Source organism: Mobula hypostoma, chromosome 2 (assembly GCF_963921235.1).
Source record: "Mobula hypostoma chromosome 2, sMobHyp1.1, whole genome shotgun sequence".
Lineage (NCBI taxonomy): Eukaryota > Metazoa > Chordata > Chondrichthyes > Myliobatiformes > Myliobatidae > Mobula > Mobula hypostoma.
In genome coordinates, this window is record NC_086098.1 from 115,544,074 (window position 1) to 115,564,503 (window position 20,430).

The 20,430-nt window shown below is 45.6% G+C and overlaps 1 protein-coding gene across 3 annotated transcripts in view; it reads right to left on the reverse strand.

The window, feature by feature from the left end:
* The window catches only part of klhdc3 (kelch domain containing 3), a 69,190-nt gene that overhangs the window by 12,955 nt on the left and 35,805 nt on the right, over positions 1 to 20,430 (reverse strand). For all 3 annotated transcript variants that reach the window (XM_063040479.1, XM_063040477.1, XM_063040478.1), the window contains exons 4-7: positions 18,582 to 18,697; positions 10,044 to 10,115; positions 3,768 to 3,981; positions 1,679 to 1,765 (exon numbers count right to left, since the gene is read on the reverse strand). In XM_063040479.1, the coding sequence (XP_062896549.1) occupies positions 1,679 to 1,765; positions 3,768 to 3,981; positions 10,044 to 10,115; positions 18,582 to 18,697 (489 nt within the window). The remainder of the gene's footprint in view (positions 1 to 1,678; positions 1,766 to 3,767; positions 3,982 to 10,043; positions 10,116 to 18,581; positions 18,698 to 20,430) is intronic.

Here is a 20,430-nt window from a genome sequence, read left to right on the forward strand (position 1 = left end):
TTCCCTAAGCTTTTCTGTGCTGCGTGTTCTCTGAAGCTGCAGCAATTCCTTCCAGAGGATTCTGAATCTTTCAGACACTTAAATAGGTGGTATAGTAGGCAGTGAAGACGTTATCAGAAATTACAGGGAAACCTTGTTCAGCTGAAAGTGAGCTGAGAAATGGCAAATTGAGTTTAATTTGGATAAATGTGAAAGGTCACATTTTGGATAGTCGAATCCAAGTAGGACTTTCACAGTGAATGGCAGGACACTCGGGAGTGTTGCATAACAGAGTACGTGATTCCCTAAAGTGGAGTCACAGGTAGACGAGGTGCTGAAGGTAGCTTTTAGTCGTCTGGCTTTTCTCAGTCAGCGCATTGAGTATTAAACTTGTGCAACTGTACACAACACTGTAGTGTACAACTATTTTAAATGTGATCAGTTTTGCTTACTCTGTTGTGGAAAGGTGTGGTTAAACTGGAAAGAGCACAGAAAAGATTTACAAGCATGTTGCTAGACTTGAGGGTCTGAGCTACAGGAAGATAGTAAACAAGCTAGGGTTTTATTTCCTGGAGCACAGGAGACTGAGAGGTGATCTTATTGAAGTGAGGCAACAGATAGGATGACTGCTCTAACTCCACTCCCCCTCCCCCCAGGGTCAGGAAATCATGAACTAGAGGGCATAGGTTTAAGGAGAGGGGAAAGATATAGAAATCAGGGTAAATGGAATAAGCTGCCAGAGGAAGTGGCTGAGGCAGGTAAAAAGGATTGGAAAACTTTAAGTGGTTCTGCGCTGAACCCTAATAAATGGGACTGACAGATGGGATATTTTGGTCCGTATGGACTAATAGGGCTGAAGGGCCTGATTCCTTGCTGCACAGCTCTATGAATGAGGAACCACTAGGTTCAGCAACATCTACTTTACTAAACCATCAGGTTCTTGAAACAATCTAAACCCACCTCAGCAACGGGATCACGGTGAACCCCTCTCGTACTACCTTGGAGTTACAGGGTGTTTTTGCACCAATGTCTTGTTCTGCACACTTTTCCCTTCTCTGATTTGTAGGGCTTGTTTTCTGAAGCTACATGCCTGTGATGCTGCTGCATGTTTGCCATTGCCTCTGTACTTCAGAATAACTGTGCACGTGTCAGTGAACTCAGCTTTATTTGAATGTCTTTGCAGCATCAGGGAATTTAGCTTAAAACCAGCTGGTGGTGGTGGGGGTGGGGGGGTGGTTGGGGAGGTTCTCCCCACATGCACAGCATGATCCCGAAAGTGTACAGGAGACCTGGGCAATGCTTCAGGACAGTCCAATTCTACCCTGGCCCATGCACAGAAAGGTCTAAGGCTGATGGAACGCAGCAGGCCAGACAGCATCTATAGGAAGAGATACAGTCGACGTTTCGGGCCGAGACCCTTCATCAGGACGGGTCACAGGGATGAGGGCAAATACCCTTTCTGATGAGCAATTCCCCAATAGAGAATACATTTTGGAAATTATCCCGACTGGGATTCCCCATCTGCTGTTCCCACAGCCAGCTGGATTCTCCCACCTTAGTGCCTGCCCAGTGCTGCCGTGTCCGAGGTGTGGTACAGTGAGGCCCTCCACCCTGACAGGGTGCTTGGAGCACTGGGAAACCACTAACACCCTCCCCCCAGCCCACATACTGGCACAATGCCAGAAAACCTCGCCCTCACCTGGATTGTACTTCCACAGGTCATTGAAGTGTCTGTCGAGCCGTGCGTTGTACCCACCGAATATGTAAAGTTCACTGTTGTATGCGACTGGAAGAAGGCAGAGACCAGAAGGGAGGTCAGACAACGGCAGAAGCAAAGGGTCCCAGCACCTACAAACACCTCCTTGCTCCCAGCTGGAGGGAGTGCAGTGCAGGGGACCAGTCCAAGCACCCAGTGTCTGGCCAGCCCTGAGGAGGTGACTGGCTCTGAGGCAGCTCATGAGGTACCGACCTTCCCAATCCCCTCCAGGTGATGTGAAGTATGTCCATGAACTGCCACTATCCATGTTTTTCTTTTATTCAAGGTACGTGAGCTTTGCAGACTGAATCGGTATTAACTGCCCATCCCCAGCGGTTCCTGAGAAGCTGCCTTGAACCACTGCAGGCCTTGATGTATGGGGCTACTCACAATAGGGACTTTAATCCAGCAACAGTGAAATATTTCCAGATCAGGATGGTGTGTGGCTTCGAGGGCACCTTCTGCTTTCCTTGTCCTCCTAACTGGCAGGGGTCATGGGCTTGAAAAGTGCTGTCTCAGGAGACTTGGTGTGTTGCTTCCTGTAGATGGTACAAACTGCAGCTACAGAACATTGGTAGCGGAGAGGATGGTTGTAGTCAGAGTGCCTATCCATGTCTTGTATGGTGTTGAGCTTCTCTCACATCTACTATGATGAATTGCTTTGAGAGGTTGGTCATGACCAGAATCAACTCTTGCCTAAGCAAGGACCACTGCAATTTGTCTATCAGCACAATATGTCTACAGCAGATACAATCTCACTGGCTCTCCACTAGGCCCTGGATCACCTAGACAACTGCAATACTGATGTCAGGCTGCTGTTTCTCGATTACAGCTCAGCATTCAACACAATCACACCCTCAGTTCTAATAATCAAGCTCCAAAACCTGGGCCTCTGTATCTCTCACAAACAAGAGAGAATCTGCAGATACGGGAAATCCAAGCAACACGTTGAAAACACTGGAGGAACTCAGAAGAGTCTCAGCTCGAAACGTCAACTGCACTTTTTTCCACAGATGCTGCCTGGCCTGCTGAGTTCCTCCAGCATTTTGCGTGTGTTCCTCTGTATCTCTCTCTGCAATTGGATCCTTGACTTCCTCACTGGGAGGCCACAGTCAGTGAGGATTTCAAATAACATCTCCTCCTCGCTGACAGTCATCACTGGTGCACCTCAAGGATGTGTGCTTAGCCCACTGCTCTACTCTCTCTACACCCACAACTGCGTGGCTAGGCATAACTCAAATGCCATCTATTAATTTGCTGATGACACAACTATTGTTGGGAGAATTTCAGTGGTGATGAGGTGTACAGGAGTGAGATAGATCAGCTGATTGAGTGGTATCACAACAACTACCTTGCGCTCAGTGTCACTAAGACCAAGGAATTGACTGTGGATTTCAGGAAGGGGAAGTCGAGGGGACACACACCAGTCCTCATTGAGGGATCAGCAGCAGAGAAGGTGAACAGTTTCAAGTTTCTGGGTGTAAACATCTCTGAAGATCTATCCTGGGACTAATGTATTGATGCAATTAAAAATAAAGGCACAACAACGGCTATATTTCATTACAAGTTTGAGGAGACTTGGTATGATACCAAAGGCTCTTGCAAATTTCTACAGACGTACTATGAGAGCATTTTAACTTATCGCATCACTGTCTGGTATGAAGGAGCCACTGCAGAGGATCAGAAAAAGCTTCAGAAAGTTGTTAAACTCAGCCAGCTCCATCAGGGGCACTAGTCTCCCTGGCACTGAGAAAGTAACTCCCTCCCCACCAGCACCGTGGGAAACACTTTCACCAGAAGGATGCAGTGGTTCAAGGACACCGTCTATTGAGTTGGGAGTGGGAGTGAATGCTGGTCTTGCTAGTGGCATAGAGCTCCCAGAATATTAATGAGGATAGAGGAAAATATGGAAAAAGGTGATGAGAAATGCAGGACACCCAGCCCTCATGAAAACTGGGATGTCCTGAAAGTGAATGAAGCAATGCTCCCACAGCGTTGTCCCTCCCTCAGCAGCATCTCAACACAGACTTACATGCAGAGTGGCTGCGCCTTCCCTCGGGCAACAGCTGGGTGGTAGGAGAGTCGAGCCAGTGGTTGGTCTCCGTGTCGAACACTTTGATGCGGTTGCAATAGATCTCATTGTTGGAGTGGAAGGGTCCAAATCGATCAGCTCTGCCCCCAAACACATACATCCGACTGCCCAGCACTGTGGCTGAATGGAAGTCTCTCCACCTGGCTGGGTTACCCTGGGGGAGCATGAGGTAGTGGTGTGGTGGGTGGTGTAAGGGCCACGTGGGTGGGGGGAAGAGAGAGAGAGAGAGAGAGAGAGACACACACACACACAAATACAGAACAAGTTGTCACACTTCTGGGTGAGGAGAACTGATTTCCTGGGCTCTGGGAAATCCTTCACCAATCACATATCATATACACTGATATCCAAATTGTTAACATTCAATGAACAATAAAAGGTCTCAGCACTATTTCCTATGGAATGATGGGATCAACATATCCTTATGCAGGGTGCTGATGGAGATCCCGACCTGAAACACCAACCATCCCTCTGCTTCCACAGATGCTGCCTCACCCACTGTTTCTTTGGTTTTTTTGCTCTAGGTCACACCTGTAATCTCATGTCTCATTTCTGAATCTAATTTGCCGCTTTACCCTGTATCGCTAAATGTTTGGGCCAATCTCCCATGAGGGAGCTTGTCAATGGCCTTACTGAAGTCCATGTAGTCTACATTATAAAATGCATTGAATAACATCGTTGTTCACGTTATACTCAATCAAACTGGTCAGATTACCTCTATATCATTCCACCACACTCTGCGAGGGCATGAGTCAGGCAGAGTGCAGCATTCTCTACACGGTCCTATCCCATTCCCAGGGCATGGGTTGTGTTTGTCAGGAAGGTATCGCCAGCTGGTGGTAGCCAGCAGGTGAAGGTTAAAGGTGTGATCGGCAGTGAGATTAGAAGGGACTGTGTTATATCCAGCCTAAGTCAACTTCAAGCTGTGTTCAAAGATCTGCTTTTGTAGCCAAAAACAAAGGTAGTTGGAGACAGAGACTGACCAGGGCCTGATGGTATCTATACCAGGATCCTAAGGGAAGGATCTTTGATAGCCATGGCTGAGGTACCACAGGAATAGAGAATGGCCCATGTTATTCTTTTATTTAGAAAAGACAATAGGGACAAACCTGGAAACAACACTTGCATCAATAGTCCAGAAATTATTGGAAAATAATTCTAAGGGAGAGAATTTGAGTTCACTTGGAAAGGCAGGGACTGATGATGAGTTCTCATGATTATCAGGAGAGATCACATCTCACAAATATGATCATTTATTTTTAAGTGGTTACCAAGAAAATTGATGAAAGCATGGCAGAAGACATGGTTTATCAGGACTATAGCAAGGCCTTTGATATGTCCCACGTAGGAGGCTGGTCTGGAAGGTTAGAGCCACATGGGATCCAAGGAGTACAGGCAAATTGAACCAAAACTGACTTTGTAGAAGGAGACAGAGGGTATTGGTTGAGGTGTGTTTTTCTGACTGGAGGTTTGTAACCTGTAGTACACTGCAGGGATGAATGCTAAGACCAATGTTGTTTGTCATATACGACTTGGATGAGAATGTAGGTGAACAGCTTAGTTGGTTAACAACACAGAATTTGGTGTAGTAGTAAATCGTAAAAGGCTCCAGAGGGATGTGGATCAGTTGGAAAACTGGACAGAGCAGTGGCAAGTGGAACTTAGTCCAGGTAATGCATTCAGAGCTGTCAGATACCGTAGTGTAAATGACAGGGGTCTCAGGAGTGCTGATGTATTGAGGGAGAATGCTCCCTGAAAATGGTGTCACGGCTGGAAAAAGCAGAGAAGACATTCAGCACATTTGCCTTCGGAGGCTGAGGCACCAAGTTAACAGGTGAGACATCAGGTTGCAGCTGCACAAAGTATTGGTTAAGATACACTTGTTGCATGCAGTTCTGGTTGCCACGTTATGTGCAGTATGTAGTAGTGTTAAGAAATATTACAAAAGGGATTCATCAGAATGTTGCCTGGAACAAAGGGCTTTTATTTAAGCAGAGATTAAATAAGCCGTGTTTATTCTCACTACAACATTGAAGACCAAGGATTGACTTGAAACAGAATTATAAACTTATGAGGGTCACAGAGAGGGTATATTGTCAGAATCCTTTTCCTGGGGAAAGGGTGTGGGGTGGGGGTGGGTGGCTCTACAACTAGAGGGCATATGCTTAAGGACACAGGGAGAAATTTAAAGAAGATGTGAGGGGGAAGAGTTTTCTCACACAAAAGGTGGTTATATGGAAAAGTCAGGTATAACATTTGACAGACATTTATCAGGAATTTAGGTAGAACAGGCATGGAAGCAGTCAGGCCGAATGGAGGCAAATGGCATTAACATCACAGTTGGCATGGTGAGGTGGGCTGAAGGGCCTGTTTGTGTTATATGACAAACAGCCAGAGGGCCGCGAGAGCATGAGAGATCACTCTCACTCTTTGTAGCTGTGTGCTGCAGGAACACTGCACATTTCCTGCTTTCAGGCAGGGAGAAGAGGTGACTAGGGATGGGTGATCAAATTACGGGGCTTCAAACAAGGAGCTGGAGGAACTCTGGCCGTCAGGCAGATCTTTGGAGGGAAATGGAAAGTTAATGTTTTGGGTCAAGCCCTTCATCTGGAAGGTTAACAATTTACTAAGAGGCTTATTTTGTGGTCCTCATTGTTGCAAAATAAGGGCCAGTCATTTAAAACTGAGGTGCATAGGCATTTCTCAATGGGTGTTGAATCTTTGGAACTCTCTGCTGAGGGTGGAGGATCAGTCAATATATTTAGTGTGGTGGGTATTTGGGTTGAGCTACCAGAAATAGTGGCTGAGGCAAGCATATTAACAATCCTTAAAAGTTATTTAGATAAGTTTAGTTGGATAGTTTTAGAAGGCTGTGGGCCAACACAGCAGATGGAACCAGCTTGTTAGGTAACACAGCAAGCACGGATGAATTGGGCCAAAGGGCCTGTTTCTATGCTGTAAGACTACAACTCTATGGCTGATTCAGTCCATTTCACAAGGAATGAGTACATTGTAGTGAGCTCATCTTCTAAATACCAGGAGTTATAGCCTCACTCTAGCTAATCGAACAGAATGAGATAACCTCTTCAATCACTCTTTGCATCACACATTCACTCAGTGGCCACTTTATTAGGTACACCTGCTTGTAAATGCAAACATCTAATTTGCCAGTCAGGTGCAGCAACTCAAAGCATAAAAGCATGCAGACATGGTCAAGAGGTTCAGTTGTTGTTCAGACCAAACAACAGAATGGGGAAGACATGTGATCTAAGTGACCTTGTCTATGCTAGACATTGCTGGTCCTAGACAGGGTGTTTTGAGTATCTCAGAAACTCCTGATGAACTGGGATCTTCACACACAACAGTCTATAGAATGGTGTGATAAACAAACAACATCCAGTGAGTAGCAGTTCTGTGGGCAACGCCTTGTTAATGAGAGAGGTCAGAGGAGAATGGCCAGAGTGGTTCAAGCCGACAGGAAAGCAACAGTAACTCAAATAACCATGTATTACAACAGTGGTGTGGAGAGCATCTCTGAATGCACATGTCAAACCTTGAAGTGGATGGGCTACAGCAGCAGAAGACTACATCGGGTTCCACTCCCATACCTAAAAAAGTGGTCACAAGGTGTACATCTTCCTGAAGGAACACCAGACCTGAACACTGTATTCCACACTGTCTCACCAGGCCACTAAATTCTTTTCAAAGGCCAACGTATTACTTGCCTTGCTAATTACTTGCTATACCTCACATTAACTTCCAGCAATCGGTAAATGAGGACACCGAGGTCCCTATCAACACCAAGCTATTTTGGTCTCTCTCCAGTGGAACAGGTTCATGTTCTGCATCTGTCACATCCTCACCCATTCATTTTACATCCATCTCCCCAAAGCCATTCTGCATGCACTCCTCACTCCACACTTCCAACCCAGTTTCGTTTTATCAACAGTAGAGCACAGCAAAAGACCCTTTGACTTGCCATGTCTGTAGCAATCACGATGCCAAGCCAACCCAATCACTTCAACCTGCAGATGATCCAAATCCCTTCATTCCCTGCATATTCACATGTCTAAATGCCCCATGAACTCCACCAATGTCACCCCTGGCAGCCTATTACTTCTTGTGTAAAAAAAAACTGGCCCATATCTCCTTTACACTCACCACCCCTCCCTTGCCTTAAATACATGTCCTCTAGTATTTGACATTGTAACCCTGGAAAGAGTCTCTCATTACCAACCCTATCAATGCCTCTCGTTACTCTGTAAACTTCTTTCAGAACTCCCACCAGCCTCCAATATTCCAGAAAAAGACACAAGTTTGTCCAACCTTTCCTTACAGCTAATACTTAGATGCCTTTCATTGATTGTCTCATCCAAGTCACTGTTAACTGAGCCCACCACCAAAGCCTGCAACATTCCACACAAGTCAGTCACCTGATTCCTACTGTTTTCTGCCCCTTACCAGCACCCCCCCACCCCCAACATCCACATACAGTACACATTCAACTCTCATCCAGTCTGACTATCTCTTACTGGCACTGATTGAAGCATTCTCAGCATTTAAATACATAACCTCTAACTGCTGTTACTGACTCAAAATTCTTCACAGATTTGTCAAACGTTTGTCCAATTCCAAGTTGACTCTGCCCACTCCTGTTATTATTTTCCGACTGAATCAGAAAATGCTGGAACCACTCAGCAAATCTGGCAGCATCTATGGAAAGAGTAAAAGGGATAGGCCGTGGCAAGAGAAGCAATACACGCTGGCCCTGATCTCAAAACTCAGTATTAAAAAAAGAAGGCCATGGCATCTTTTAAAATCTGAGAGAGCAAGTGTGCCAATGCTGCCCACTCTGAGTGCCAGTCTGGATGAGAAATTCAAGTTCAAGTTTAATTGACATTCAACCAAACACAGGAATACAGTCAAATGAAACAGCATTTCTCTGGGGCCAAGGTACAAAATATAGTTGCAACTGTCAACACATCACGTATAATTATGATAGCAAAAAAGTTATAAAAAGATATAAAATAAAATAATACAGCCCATGTCTCGGTGTAGATTGATGGTGCATGAATGTTACCCTGGAGCCATGTTTCTGCAAGAACAAGTCATAGCAGTTCCTCATTTAATGCAAGTGCAGTCACAGATGAAGGCAATGCAGCTCGTCTTCCAGGAGCAAACACTGGAGAGCAGCACAGATGGGAAGGGCCATGTCCACGTGACAACCGAGGCGACACAAACTCTCCCACAGAGGGCCTCGCCAATGAATCGGACTCACAGTATTCTACATCACAATGTCCCACAGGGTCTTGCAATCATGAAAAAAATGCCCAAGCCAATCAATTCCACCATTTGTAAGGTAACGCAGTGCCTCTGGTTCCTTTTTAGGTGACTGAAGCAGGCTGTGACATGGTGCGCAATAACTCCAGCTCGGCAGCTATCCAGTAACTTGCTAGTGGTGCAGACCTGCCAGACTTGGTGTTCCTAATATTCAGCAGTGCCTTGTGATCGTAAAAAAAAGTCAATAGATGAACAAATGCACCTTTGTTTGGACTCAGAGTGACCCTTGCATCTGAGCACACCGCCGTCTTACAAGAAACCTGGGGGCAGGCGAGAGCAGGATAATCCTGGCCCAATTTTATTTATTATGACCTGGGTATCACAGGTGGTGTCAGGAATCACTGGTTTTCCTTGGGAAGGTGGTGGCGAGGTGCCTTCCTGAGCTGTTGCAGTCCTGCTGGAACGAGGTGGTACTGAACGCTTGTTCCACCTTTAACTCCATGGGGTGGTTTGAAATCACACACAGGCCGTTATTTTCCTCCCCTGAAGGTGTTTACCCACTCAGCTGCTGCCTGACCAATGGAGTTTTTCCAATAGTTCTTCATTTTAATTTCATATTTCCTGCAGGGTTTTTTGCTTAAACTATTCAGACTGGCCCTATTTTCAAATTCTCAATTGTTACCCTTATTTGAGATTGCAGTTGATGCATTGGAATTCAGATCCATTTGCTCAATGTTACTAGACCACCATACCCAACAGTGACTGGGAACACTAATCCAGCTCCTTTAACCGGTGCCAATGGCACAGATAATACAAGCTATTTACCTCTCAATGTAGAGATGATGGTAACTAAAAACCACTTTAGTAGCATTAATGCACATACTGCAAGGATGAAACGCTCTCCTGGACTTGAGGGTGAGCAAACTGATAACTCACCTTTGCATTCACCAGGGTCCATGTCATTGTTACGGTATCGAGACGGTGGATATCATTGGAAAAGCAGTCAGCCTGTACAGACACATGGCATGGGTCAGGCACTGAGCATGGACACATTTCTACATCTGTACAGAATTGTGGCCTCCATGTTACAAAAACTTAGAGTTACTGATGAGAGTAGAACCAAAATTTGGATGGAGTCTAGAGGGGAGAATTAATTGATGGATGAACAGTTTAGGCATCTCTCCCCCAGGTCAGAAATGACCAGGTGTAGATCTTTCAAGTCACAGGGTCAGTGTATAGCACAAAACAGGCCCCTTATAAACCGTAAGACATAGAAAAGCCTACTACGTCCATGCCACAACATAGAGGGGCATATATGTGCCATTGGGTTTGCGTAGAGGGAGAGAGATATCGAAAGAAGCAAGCGGGGGCATTCAGGACATGCTGAGTCCTGAGAAGACACTAGATTGTGCATTATTAGGCACTTGGAAAGGGCCAATAAATATAAGTTAGGTTTAAATCATTGTGGGAATGACCAGTGTGTGAGTGGGGCCAATGTTAAGAGTAGGGAGTTGAGGCTTTGGCTCAAGACGCTTCGGCGAGCATGGGCAAAGGCTGCTTTATTTTTCTTTCTTATTGCAGTTAGTGCAGTGGGGGATGCCGGACAGGATTGTGGAATGCTCCTCTTACAGGATGTGGGAAGACAGAGAGACATGCACTGTCCCTGAAGACGACACCTGCAAGAAGTGCATCCAGTTGCAGCTTCTTAGAAACTATGTTAAGGAAATGGAGAAGGAGCTGGATGAACTCCAGATCATCTGGGAGGTTGGGGCTGATTGACAGGACAGGCTGGAAATATTTACACCCAAGGTACAGGACAAGATGACTGCGTGACCATCAGGAGGGTGAAAGGGAATAGGCAGTCAATGCAGAGTACCCCTGTGGTTATTCCCCTCAACAGCAGGTATACCGCATTGGATAGTGGATGTGCCTGGCAGAGGAAAGTCACACCAGTCTGGCTCTGGCTCAGAAGGGAAGAGGAGTGGGAAGAAGAGGTGAGCTGTAGTGATCGGGGATTCAGTGGTTAGGGGAACAGACAGGAGGCTCTGTGGATGAGAAAGAGATTCCTGAATGGTACGTTGCCTCCCAGATGCCAGGGTCAGGGACATCTCAGATTGAGTCCACAACATTCTTCAGTGGGAGGGTGAGTAGCAGAGGTCATGGTCCACATTAGTACCAGTGACATGGATAGAAAGGGTGATAAGGTCCCCGCAAAGTGAGTTCAGTGAGTTGGGTGCTATGTTAAAGGACAGGACCTCCAGGATTGTGATCTCAGGATTGCTATTCATGCCTCGTGCTTGAGGCCAGAAATAGGAAGATAATACAGTTTAACATGTGGCTAAGGAAATGGTGCAGGATGGAGGTCTTCAGATTTTTGGACCATTGGGCTCTCTTCCAGGAAGGGTAGAACTTGTACAGGCAGGATGGCTTGCACCTAAACCAAATGGGTCTCATATCCTAGCAGGAAGGTTTGGTAGTGTTGCATGGGGGAGGTTTGAAGTAGAGTTTCAGGGGGATGGTAAGCAGAGTGCCAAAGCAGATAGTGGAATGGATTGGGGAAAGATGTTTTTAAGCCTACGAACAAAGGGATGAATGTTGTGTTGTCTATATTTCATTGCAAGGAGTATTGTAGGAAAGGTGGGTGAGCCTAGGGCATGGATTTGCACATGAAATTATGACATTGTAGCCACTAGTGATACTTGGTTGCAGGAGGGGCAGGATTGACAGCTCAGTGTTCTGGGGTTCTGTTGTTTTAGAGGTGATAGAGCAGAAGGGATTAAAAAGGGAGAGGTGGCATTACCAGTCAGGGAAAATGTCAAGGTAGTTCTCAGTCAGGACAGGCTGGAGAACTCATCTACTGAGGCTCTATGGGTGGAGCTGAGGAATAAGAAAGGGATGGCCACATTAATAGAATTATATTATAGACCATCCAATAGTCAATTGGATTTAGAGGTACAAATTTGTAGAGAGATCACAGACTGTTGTAAAAAGCATAAAGTTGTGATGAGATAAGTCTTTTCACATATTCCACCTACTGACTGGGAGTCCTAAACGCAAAAGGCCTGGATGGGATAGAGTTTGTCAAATGTGTTCAAGAAGGTTTCCTTAACCAAAACATAGAGATTCCAACTAAAGAGAGTGCGATACGAGATTGCTATTAGTGAATGAGACAGGGCAGGTGACAGAAGCTTGCTTAGGGGAGTACTAGTGATCATAATTCCATTAGTTTCAGGATAATTATGGAGAGCGATTGAGATTCTAAGTCGGAGAAAGGCCAATTTTGATGGCATCAGCAATGATCTCTCAAGTGTAGATTAGGTCATATTATCTATTGGCAAAGGTGATCTTGGTAAGTGGGAGGCTTATAAAGGTGAAATTTTGAGAATACAGAGTTTGCAGTTCCCGGTCAGAATAAAGGGCAAGGTTTACAGGTTTAGGAAACCTTGGTTTTTGAGAGATATTGAGGTTCTGGTTAAGAAAAAGGAGGTGCATAACAGGTATAGGCAGAAAGAAACAAATGAGGTACTTGAGGAGTATAAGAAATGAATGTGAACATTTAAGAAGGAAATCAGGATTCTGACGTGGCCATTCCAACACAGTGGTAGTAGATGGTTGCCTCTCGTGACTGGAGACATATGTCTGATGTGGTGCTGCAGGGATTGGTGCTTGGTCGGTTGTTGTCTGTCATCTACAATTGCAAGAAAAAGTTTGTGAGCCTTTGCAATTACTTGGTTTTCTGAATTAATTAGAAGGCGGAGCTTAGGAGGGTTAACGGCGACTCCTCTGCTTGCATCGTTGGAAACAGCTCTACTTCCACTGTTAATATCTGTTTTTCCTTTCCAGGGTTCTTTTGAAGACCCTGACCTGGAGTTACACACAGGCTTCGGTTCCTTGCAGGAATAGGACCTCTTCTCGGGGTTCCATGACTGGCAGTTATTCGACATGCCAAGGGTCTGGCCTGAGAGTCACAAGAGAGTCCTCCCTTGTGTTTGGAAGCCTAAGATCTCAGGGCTCTGGAGACAGGCGGATCAAGGGTCAGTGTCACAGCAGGAGACTCATGTGTCATCGGGGAGGCCGGAAAATCTTTCACCATGAGCCCGAAGACCCAAGATCTTTGCAATCTTCGGACACAGAGCTCAAAAAAAGCAACGAAACAGACTTTTAACATCATAAACCAGCGGGTTGTTGTTACGTCTCTTGCTTGCTGTGAAAATGGGGGACACCTCCCCCTCCCTTATTAGGGTGGGAGAGAACCTGTGGTTTGTCGAATGCCGGATGAAATGCGAAGCCTTTGGGGCAACTTTGGTCTGTGTCTTTGCTATTGCTTAGCACACGCTTGGGTTCGGTGCTGGCACTGATGCGCCTTTTTTTTTGCTGGTGGAGGGAGGGGGGGATCGTTGCTCGCTGCCACTTATGCATGGGGGGGAGCTGGGGGGGTACTTTGGAGTTCTCACATTTAACTGTCGTTCACTCTTTGGGGCACTTCTCTGTTTTCGTGAATTTTTGCGAAGAAAAAGCATTTCAGGATGTATATCATATACATTTCTCTGACATTAAATTAGACCTTTGAATTACTCATAAAATGTGGTCTGATCTTCATCTAAGTCACAATAACAGCCAAACACAATCTTCCTAAACTAGTAACACACAAACAATTGTACTCTTCATGTCTTTATTGAACACACTGTTTAGTCATTTACAGTCCAGGCTGGAAAAAGTATGTGAACCCTTGTATTTAATAACTAGTAAAACCACCTTTAGCAGCAATAACCTCCACCAAGTTTCCTGCAGCTGCTAATCAGAATTGCACAATGGTGCGGAGGAACTTTAGACCATTCCTCCATACAAAAATTTTCAATTAATCAATATTTCTGGGATACCTTGCATTAATAGCCCTCTTCAGATCATACACAGCATCTCAATTGAGTTAAGGTCTGAATTCTGACTTGGCCATTCCAAAACACGAACTTCTTTTTAAACCATTCTGTTGTTGATTTACTCCGGTATTTCAGATCATCGTCTTGTTGCATCATCCAACTTCTATTAAGTGTCAGATGACGGACTGCTACCCTGACATTCTCCCGTAAAATGTATTGATACAATTTTGAATTCATTGTTCCCTCAATGATTGCAAGCTGTCCAGGCCCTGATGCAGCAAAGCAGCCCCAAACCATGATGCTCTTTCCACCATGCTTCACAACTGGGATGAGATTTTGGTGTTGGTATGCAGAGCCCTTTTCCCTCCAAACATAGCAGTGTGTATTTCTGCCAAAAAGTTCAACTTTTGTCTCACCTGTCCAGAGAACATTGTCCCAGAAGTGTTGTGGAACATCAGGATGATCTTTTGCAAACTTTAGTTTTTTTTTAAATGGGGCAGGGCACCTCAACAACCCACACCTCCAATCTCATCTCATTGACTGGAACACCTGACTCCAAATAGCTTTTGTAGAAGGCATTACCCCAGAGGTTCACATACTTTTTTGAACCTAAACTGATTGTTTAAATGGTTAACTCAGTATTGACGAGAAGTAGTACAACTGTTTGCGTGTTAGTAACTTAGGCAGATTGTGTTTGTCTATCATTGTGACTTAGACGAACATCAGGCCACATTTTATGAGTAATTAATGCAGAAAACCAGGTAATTGCAAAGGGTTCACAAATGGTTTCTTGCAAATATATATCAATGAGCTTGATGAAAATGTAGTAAGCAAGTTTGTGGATGACACCAAGATTGAGGGTATAGTGGACATGGCTTGCAGTGGGATCTGGACCAGTTGGAAAAATGGCAGATGGAATTTAATACAGACAAGTGACAGGTGTCACAACTGGGGAAGACAAACCAGTGTAGTACTTACATGGTGAGTGATAGGACACTGAGGAGTGCGGTAGAACAAAGGGATCTGAGAATACAGGTCCATAATTTAAAGTTGCAATGCAGATAGATAGGGTCATAGAGCTTTTGGCATATTGGCCTTGTACAGCAGTTGGGATGTTATGTTGAAGCTGTACAAGATGTTGGTGAGGCTTAATTTGTATTGTGCGTAGTTACAGTCACCTATTACTGGAAATAAATCAATAAGACTGAAAGAGTGCAGAGAAACTTTACAAGGATGTTGCCAGGAATTGAGTAATAGGGAAAGGTTGATTAGGTTCTGACTTTATTCCTTAGAGTGTAGGAGAATGAGGGGAGATTTGACAGAGATGTACAAAATTATGAGGGGTATAGATAGGGCATTTTCCACTGAGGCTGGGTGAGACTAGAACTAAGGGTCATGAGTTAAGGGTAAATAGTGAAATGTTTAAGGGGAACATGTGGGGGAACCCCTTCACTCATGGGATGATGAGAGTTTGGAATGAGCTGCCAGTGGGTTTGATTTCAACATTTAAGAGAAACGAGGATAGTCACATGAATGGGAGGGGTATGGAGGGTTATGATCTGGGTGCAGATTGATGGGACTGGGCAGATCACGGACTAGGCCTGTTTCAGTGCTGTACTGCTCTATGACTGTACGTTGAATGATGCAGGTCAGTAACAACTTCTAACGGACAGCTGGATAGATACATAGATTGGAAAGGTTTAGAAGGATATTGGCCAAGTGCTGGCAAATAAGATGGGGCATCTTGGTTGGTATGGGCCTACTGGGCCGAAGGGCCTGTTTTTGTGCTATTTGACTCCATGACTCTATTTACCAACATTGTAATTTAATACTTCTAGTTAAAGTTAAACTCTGTCCTGAGCCTTGTGGCCCATCAGGCTGGTGCTTATGCCGGTTTCTGTGGCGTGAAGCGACTGAGAGTACGAGACTTCCCCCCTGGATAGGACGCCAGTCTATCATGAGGTTAACCCCCAGCATTTTGCCTGTACCCATTTTCAGCTGGGTGGACTGGAGCAGCGTGTGGTTAAGTGCCTTGCTCAAAGACACAACACGCTGCCTTGGCCGAGACTTGAACCCACAACCTTCAGATCGTGAGCCCAATGCCCTAACCAGTTGGTCACGTGCCACACTTATTCTTCTAGGCCTGTCTACACTTCTTGCTGCCTTTGGAAGCAGTCAACATAATCAGAGACCCCAAACGTTCTCTCTTCACTCCACTCCCACCGGGCAGAAGATACAAAAACCTGAAAGCATGTAGCATGGGGCTCTGGACCTTTTCTGTCCTGTTGTTACAAGAGTACTGAATGGACATCTTGTACGGTAAGATGGACTCTTAAACTCATCCTCTATCACACTGCACTTCTAGTACTGGATCAAGAGAATTCAGAAGAATGAGGGGTGAACTCATTGAATCTATCAAATGGTGAAAGGCCTTGATAGAGTGGATATGAAGAGGATGTTTCCTGTGGTGGGAGAGTCTAAGACCAGAGGACACAGCCTCAGAATAGAGGGGCATCCTTTTAGAACAGAGATGAGGAGGAATTTCTTTAGCTGGAGTGTGGTGAATCTTGTGGAATTCATTGCAACGGGCGGCTGTGGAGGCCAAGTCTGTATGTATATTTACGGCACAGGTTGATAGATTCTTCACTGGTTAGGGCCTGAAGGGATGTGGGTTGGTGGGGGGGGGGGGGGAGGTTGCAGGCAGGAGATTGGGACTGAGAGGGAAAATGGATCAACCATGATGAAATGGCAGAGCAGACTCGATTGGCCAAATGGCCTAATTCCACACCGATGCCTTATGAATCACTTTATTCTGAATCCTGCTATTGGTTTACCTCGTTCTGGGAAAATGGAGACACCTTTTTCTCCCTTATTAGGGAGAGAGAGAATCTGCGGTATGTTGATTGCCGGGTGTAAGGCGAAGTCTTTGGGGTAACTGTAAGTCTGTGTCTTTGCTCACACTGAGTGCTCAGTGACGATGCTTGCTTTTTCTTTGCCGGTGAGGGAGGGGGGATTGGTGCTCGCTGCCGCTTACGCACTGGAGGGAGGGGAGCTGTGGTGGGGGGGTACTTTGGGGTTCTTATGTTTATCTGTCATTCATTCTTTGGGGCACTTCTGTGATTTCATGGATGCTTGCAAAGAAAAAACATTTCAGAATGCATATTGTATACATTTCTCTGACATTAAGTTGGACCTTTGAACTATCGCAATGAACTTATGGTGAAATTTTCTGTATAGATGGCATGTGAAACAAAGATTTTCACTGTATTTCATATAGTACATGCGACAATAATAAACCAATTTATGCACTGCTATTTAAGTGTCCATCTAAATGCCACTTAAATATTGCGATCGTATCTGATTCCACCACTCTGGAGTTCTAACTGCTGTAATATCTGCAACTGGGTAACACAAGCTGCTTTGAAAATTTGACAGGGAAGTAGTTAGCAGGAAGGTCAGCTGCATTTACTGACAGGTATTGAGAGCGATCCTGGTAGCCCCCAGAAGTTCCAGAGCAAGGTTACATACTCTTTGCCGTTTAATTGACTTACTACAGTCTCAATTCTACAATCAAAAAGACAGGGATGCTCCCAAATCATGACCATGGAGCCTTAGAGATCACTGGACCTGGCCCACTGGCTGATACTGTGTATTTATCATAGTCCCTCAATGACAGCTGAAAGTGCCTGATACGAGACTGTGTTGACTTTGCAATGCCAGCCCTGTTTCTCGCTCCACAAAAGCTGCCTGGCCTACTGAGTCTCTCCTGTTTCTATTTCACAGTTTCAACATCTTTGGGCTCACACAAAGCTACTCTAACAAAAGGATTTAGAGTCCTGGACTGAGAAAGAGAACCAGGAAGACACACACTTCCCAAGTTAAACATCTGTGTGAGCAGTGTGTCCAGTCTCAGGCCAGGCATGCCAGGAAGCACGGTCTGGAAGAGGACACCAAAGAGGATCACATAACTACAGAGTGACTGGGAACCCTCCGCATGGCACAGAGAAGACAAAGGGGAGATTTTCACATGTGTTGCTTCCTGAAGGTGAACAGCATCATCAAGGATGCCTGCCACCCTGGCCATTCACTTTTCTCTCTTCTACCTTCTGACAGAAAATACAGAAGCTTGAAAGCAGGATCACCAATCTCAAGAACAGCTTCACTTATCAGATTTCTGAATCAATCACTTCTTTCACATCCCCTTCCCAATGCTGCTGCTATATTCTCAAACTTTTAGTTCTACCTCTCAGTTCTTGTGTTACTGTCACCTTAGCCCTATCTCAGTCTGCACTACTATATTTGCACCATCCTGCTGTTCTATGTCTGTTACTGCGTTTATTATAATCAACCATTCTGTGAGCAAGGAATTTCATTGTAGCCTGCTGTATGTGACAATAAGCTAATTGGAATCTTAAGAGGCGGCTTTAATAGATTAAGTGCCCCCAGAGACGGAAACCTTGACACCCTGAAGCAATGTGTGCAAACAGTACAGGCCGGGTTCTGCCTGACAATGGTGTCATCACGCTGGGGACACAGGGTAAAGGGCAAAGACTGGACAATTGGGCAGCTGACTGGTCTTCTGCTCAGTGATCCTTACCAGCTGTTCGTAGCCTCCAAATATGAACATGAACTTGCCCAGAGCGCAGGCAGAGTGCCCGTCCCGAGCGCCAGGAATTGGGCCGTGGACCTTCGGGGTGGACCAGGTGTGAGAGTCTGCAAGTGAGAGAAATGTTAGCAGCCAAGAACATCTCCCCACATGTCCCCCCACCGATGATCCCTACAAACAGCATGAAGCTCACAACCTCACCACACAAGAACAGCACCCTCACAACATCGTTAACCATTTCAGTGCACTCCAACAGGGCTCTCAGCCAATGAAATCATCAGGAAATGGTTTCAGGTGGGACCAATCTCTCTGCACAGCAACTTCTGCCCATGATTGAGGCTGACAGGCCAAGATCGTGCTACTGGAGTGTGCACCATTAAGAGGGCATCTTTTGGAAAGAATGGCACGGTACCATCAGAACCAGGGCAGTTCCCCACAACATTCTAGCCAATCGTCATCTCCAAAGCAACGCTCTAGCTCCATTTCCTGCACACTGCCCTCCCCAGACAGAACAGCCATAGAGTTCCCCTGGTCCTGTCCTCACTTTCCAGCCCACCATGCTGTACACTCAATGTACCATCCCTCCACCACTTGGCCAGCTACAAATGTGATCCTACCACCAGTCAAACACTCCCTCTCCTCCCTTCTCTCCCTTCCACAGGGACCTCACTCTCCATAATTCCCTGGTCTGCTTGTCCCTCCCCACCCTCCCCTTGCACTATTCTCCCACACTCACAGAAGGTGAAACACTTGTCACTTCACTTCCACCACCATCCAGGGACCCAAGCAGCACTTCCACGTGACGCAGAAATTCACCTGCACCTCTTCCAACACGATCTACTATATTTGGTGCTCACAGTGCAGTCTCTTTTACATTGCTGAACCAAGTGTAGATTAAGTGACCCTTTTACATAGCATCCATGTACTGTCCTCAATAAACCTTCAGCTTCTGTTTTCATGTCATTGTAACTCCCCTTTGCACTCTCATAGACCAGTCTGCCCTCAGCCGTCTCTATCGCTAGGGAGATTGGAAGAACAACATCTCATATTCCATTTGGAAAGCTTACAACTCAATGGGACGAATAGTGAATTTCCCATTTGCAGGAAACCTACACCACCATGCTCTCCTCCCACACATCATCAACCATCCACCTTATTTTCTTCTCCCTTCACGCTCTCCACATCTGGCTCTACTAATCAGTGAGAACCACACCCTCTCCCACAGGTGATCTTGCTCTCTATATAATATTGCTCCTCTCCTGACACTGGGGCTCAACATGAAATCATTGATTCACACTGATTCCTCCACAGATTGTTTGACCCACCATTGCATATTTCGTGACGACCTTGTCACAGCGATCCTGCTCTGCAGAGCGAGGCTGGTGTGTCTTATCTAAGTGAGAATGGCAGCAGGCTTCCAATATCATGAGTTTTAAACCCCCGCCCTCCCAAAGATATCCAGTGAGATCACTTGCATGATAATCCACAGATTACCTGCTCCACACTGCCTCCTTTGAAAATATGTGTCCCAAGGTTGCAATTCTAATTCTAATTATTTCTTGGCTCGTTCAGCAGGAGCCTTGTTAAAATCATTTGCCTCATTAGAGCCTTTCCACCATCTATGAGGAGTGTGAAGGAACATTCTCCACTTGCTTGAGTGATTGCTGCTCTAACAGCTCTCAAGAAACTCAACACCATCTAGAACAAAGCACCTCATCCACCACTCAAAATACTCCCTCCATCCACCACTAGCACAGTGTTTGCGGAACATGGCAAAATGCACCATAATTACTCACCCAGGCTCTTCTTACAGCATCTCCCAAACCTGTGACCTCTACCA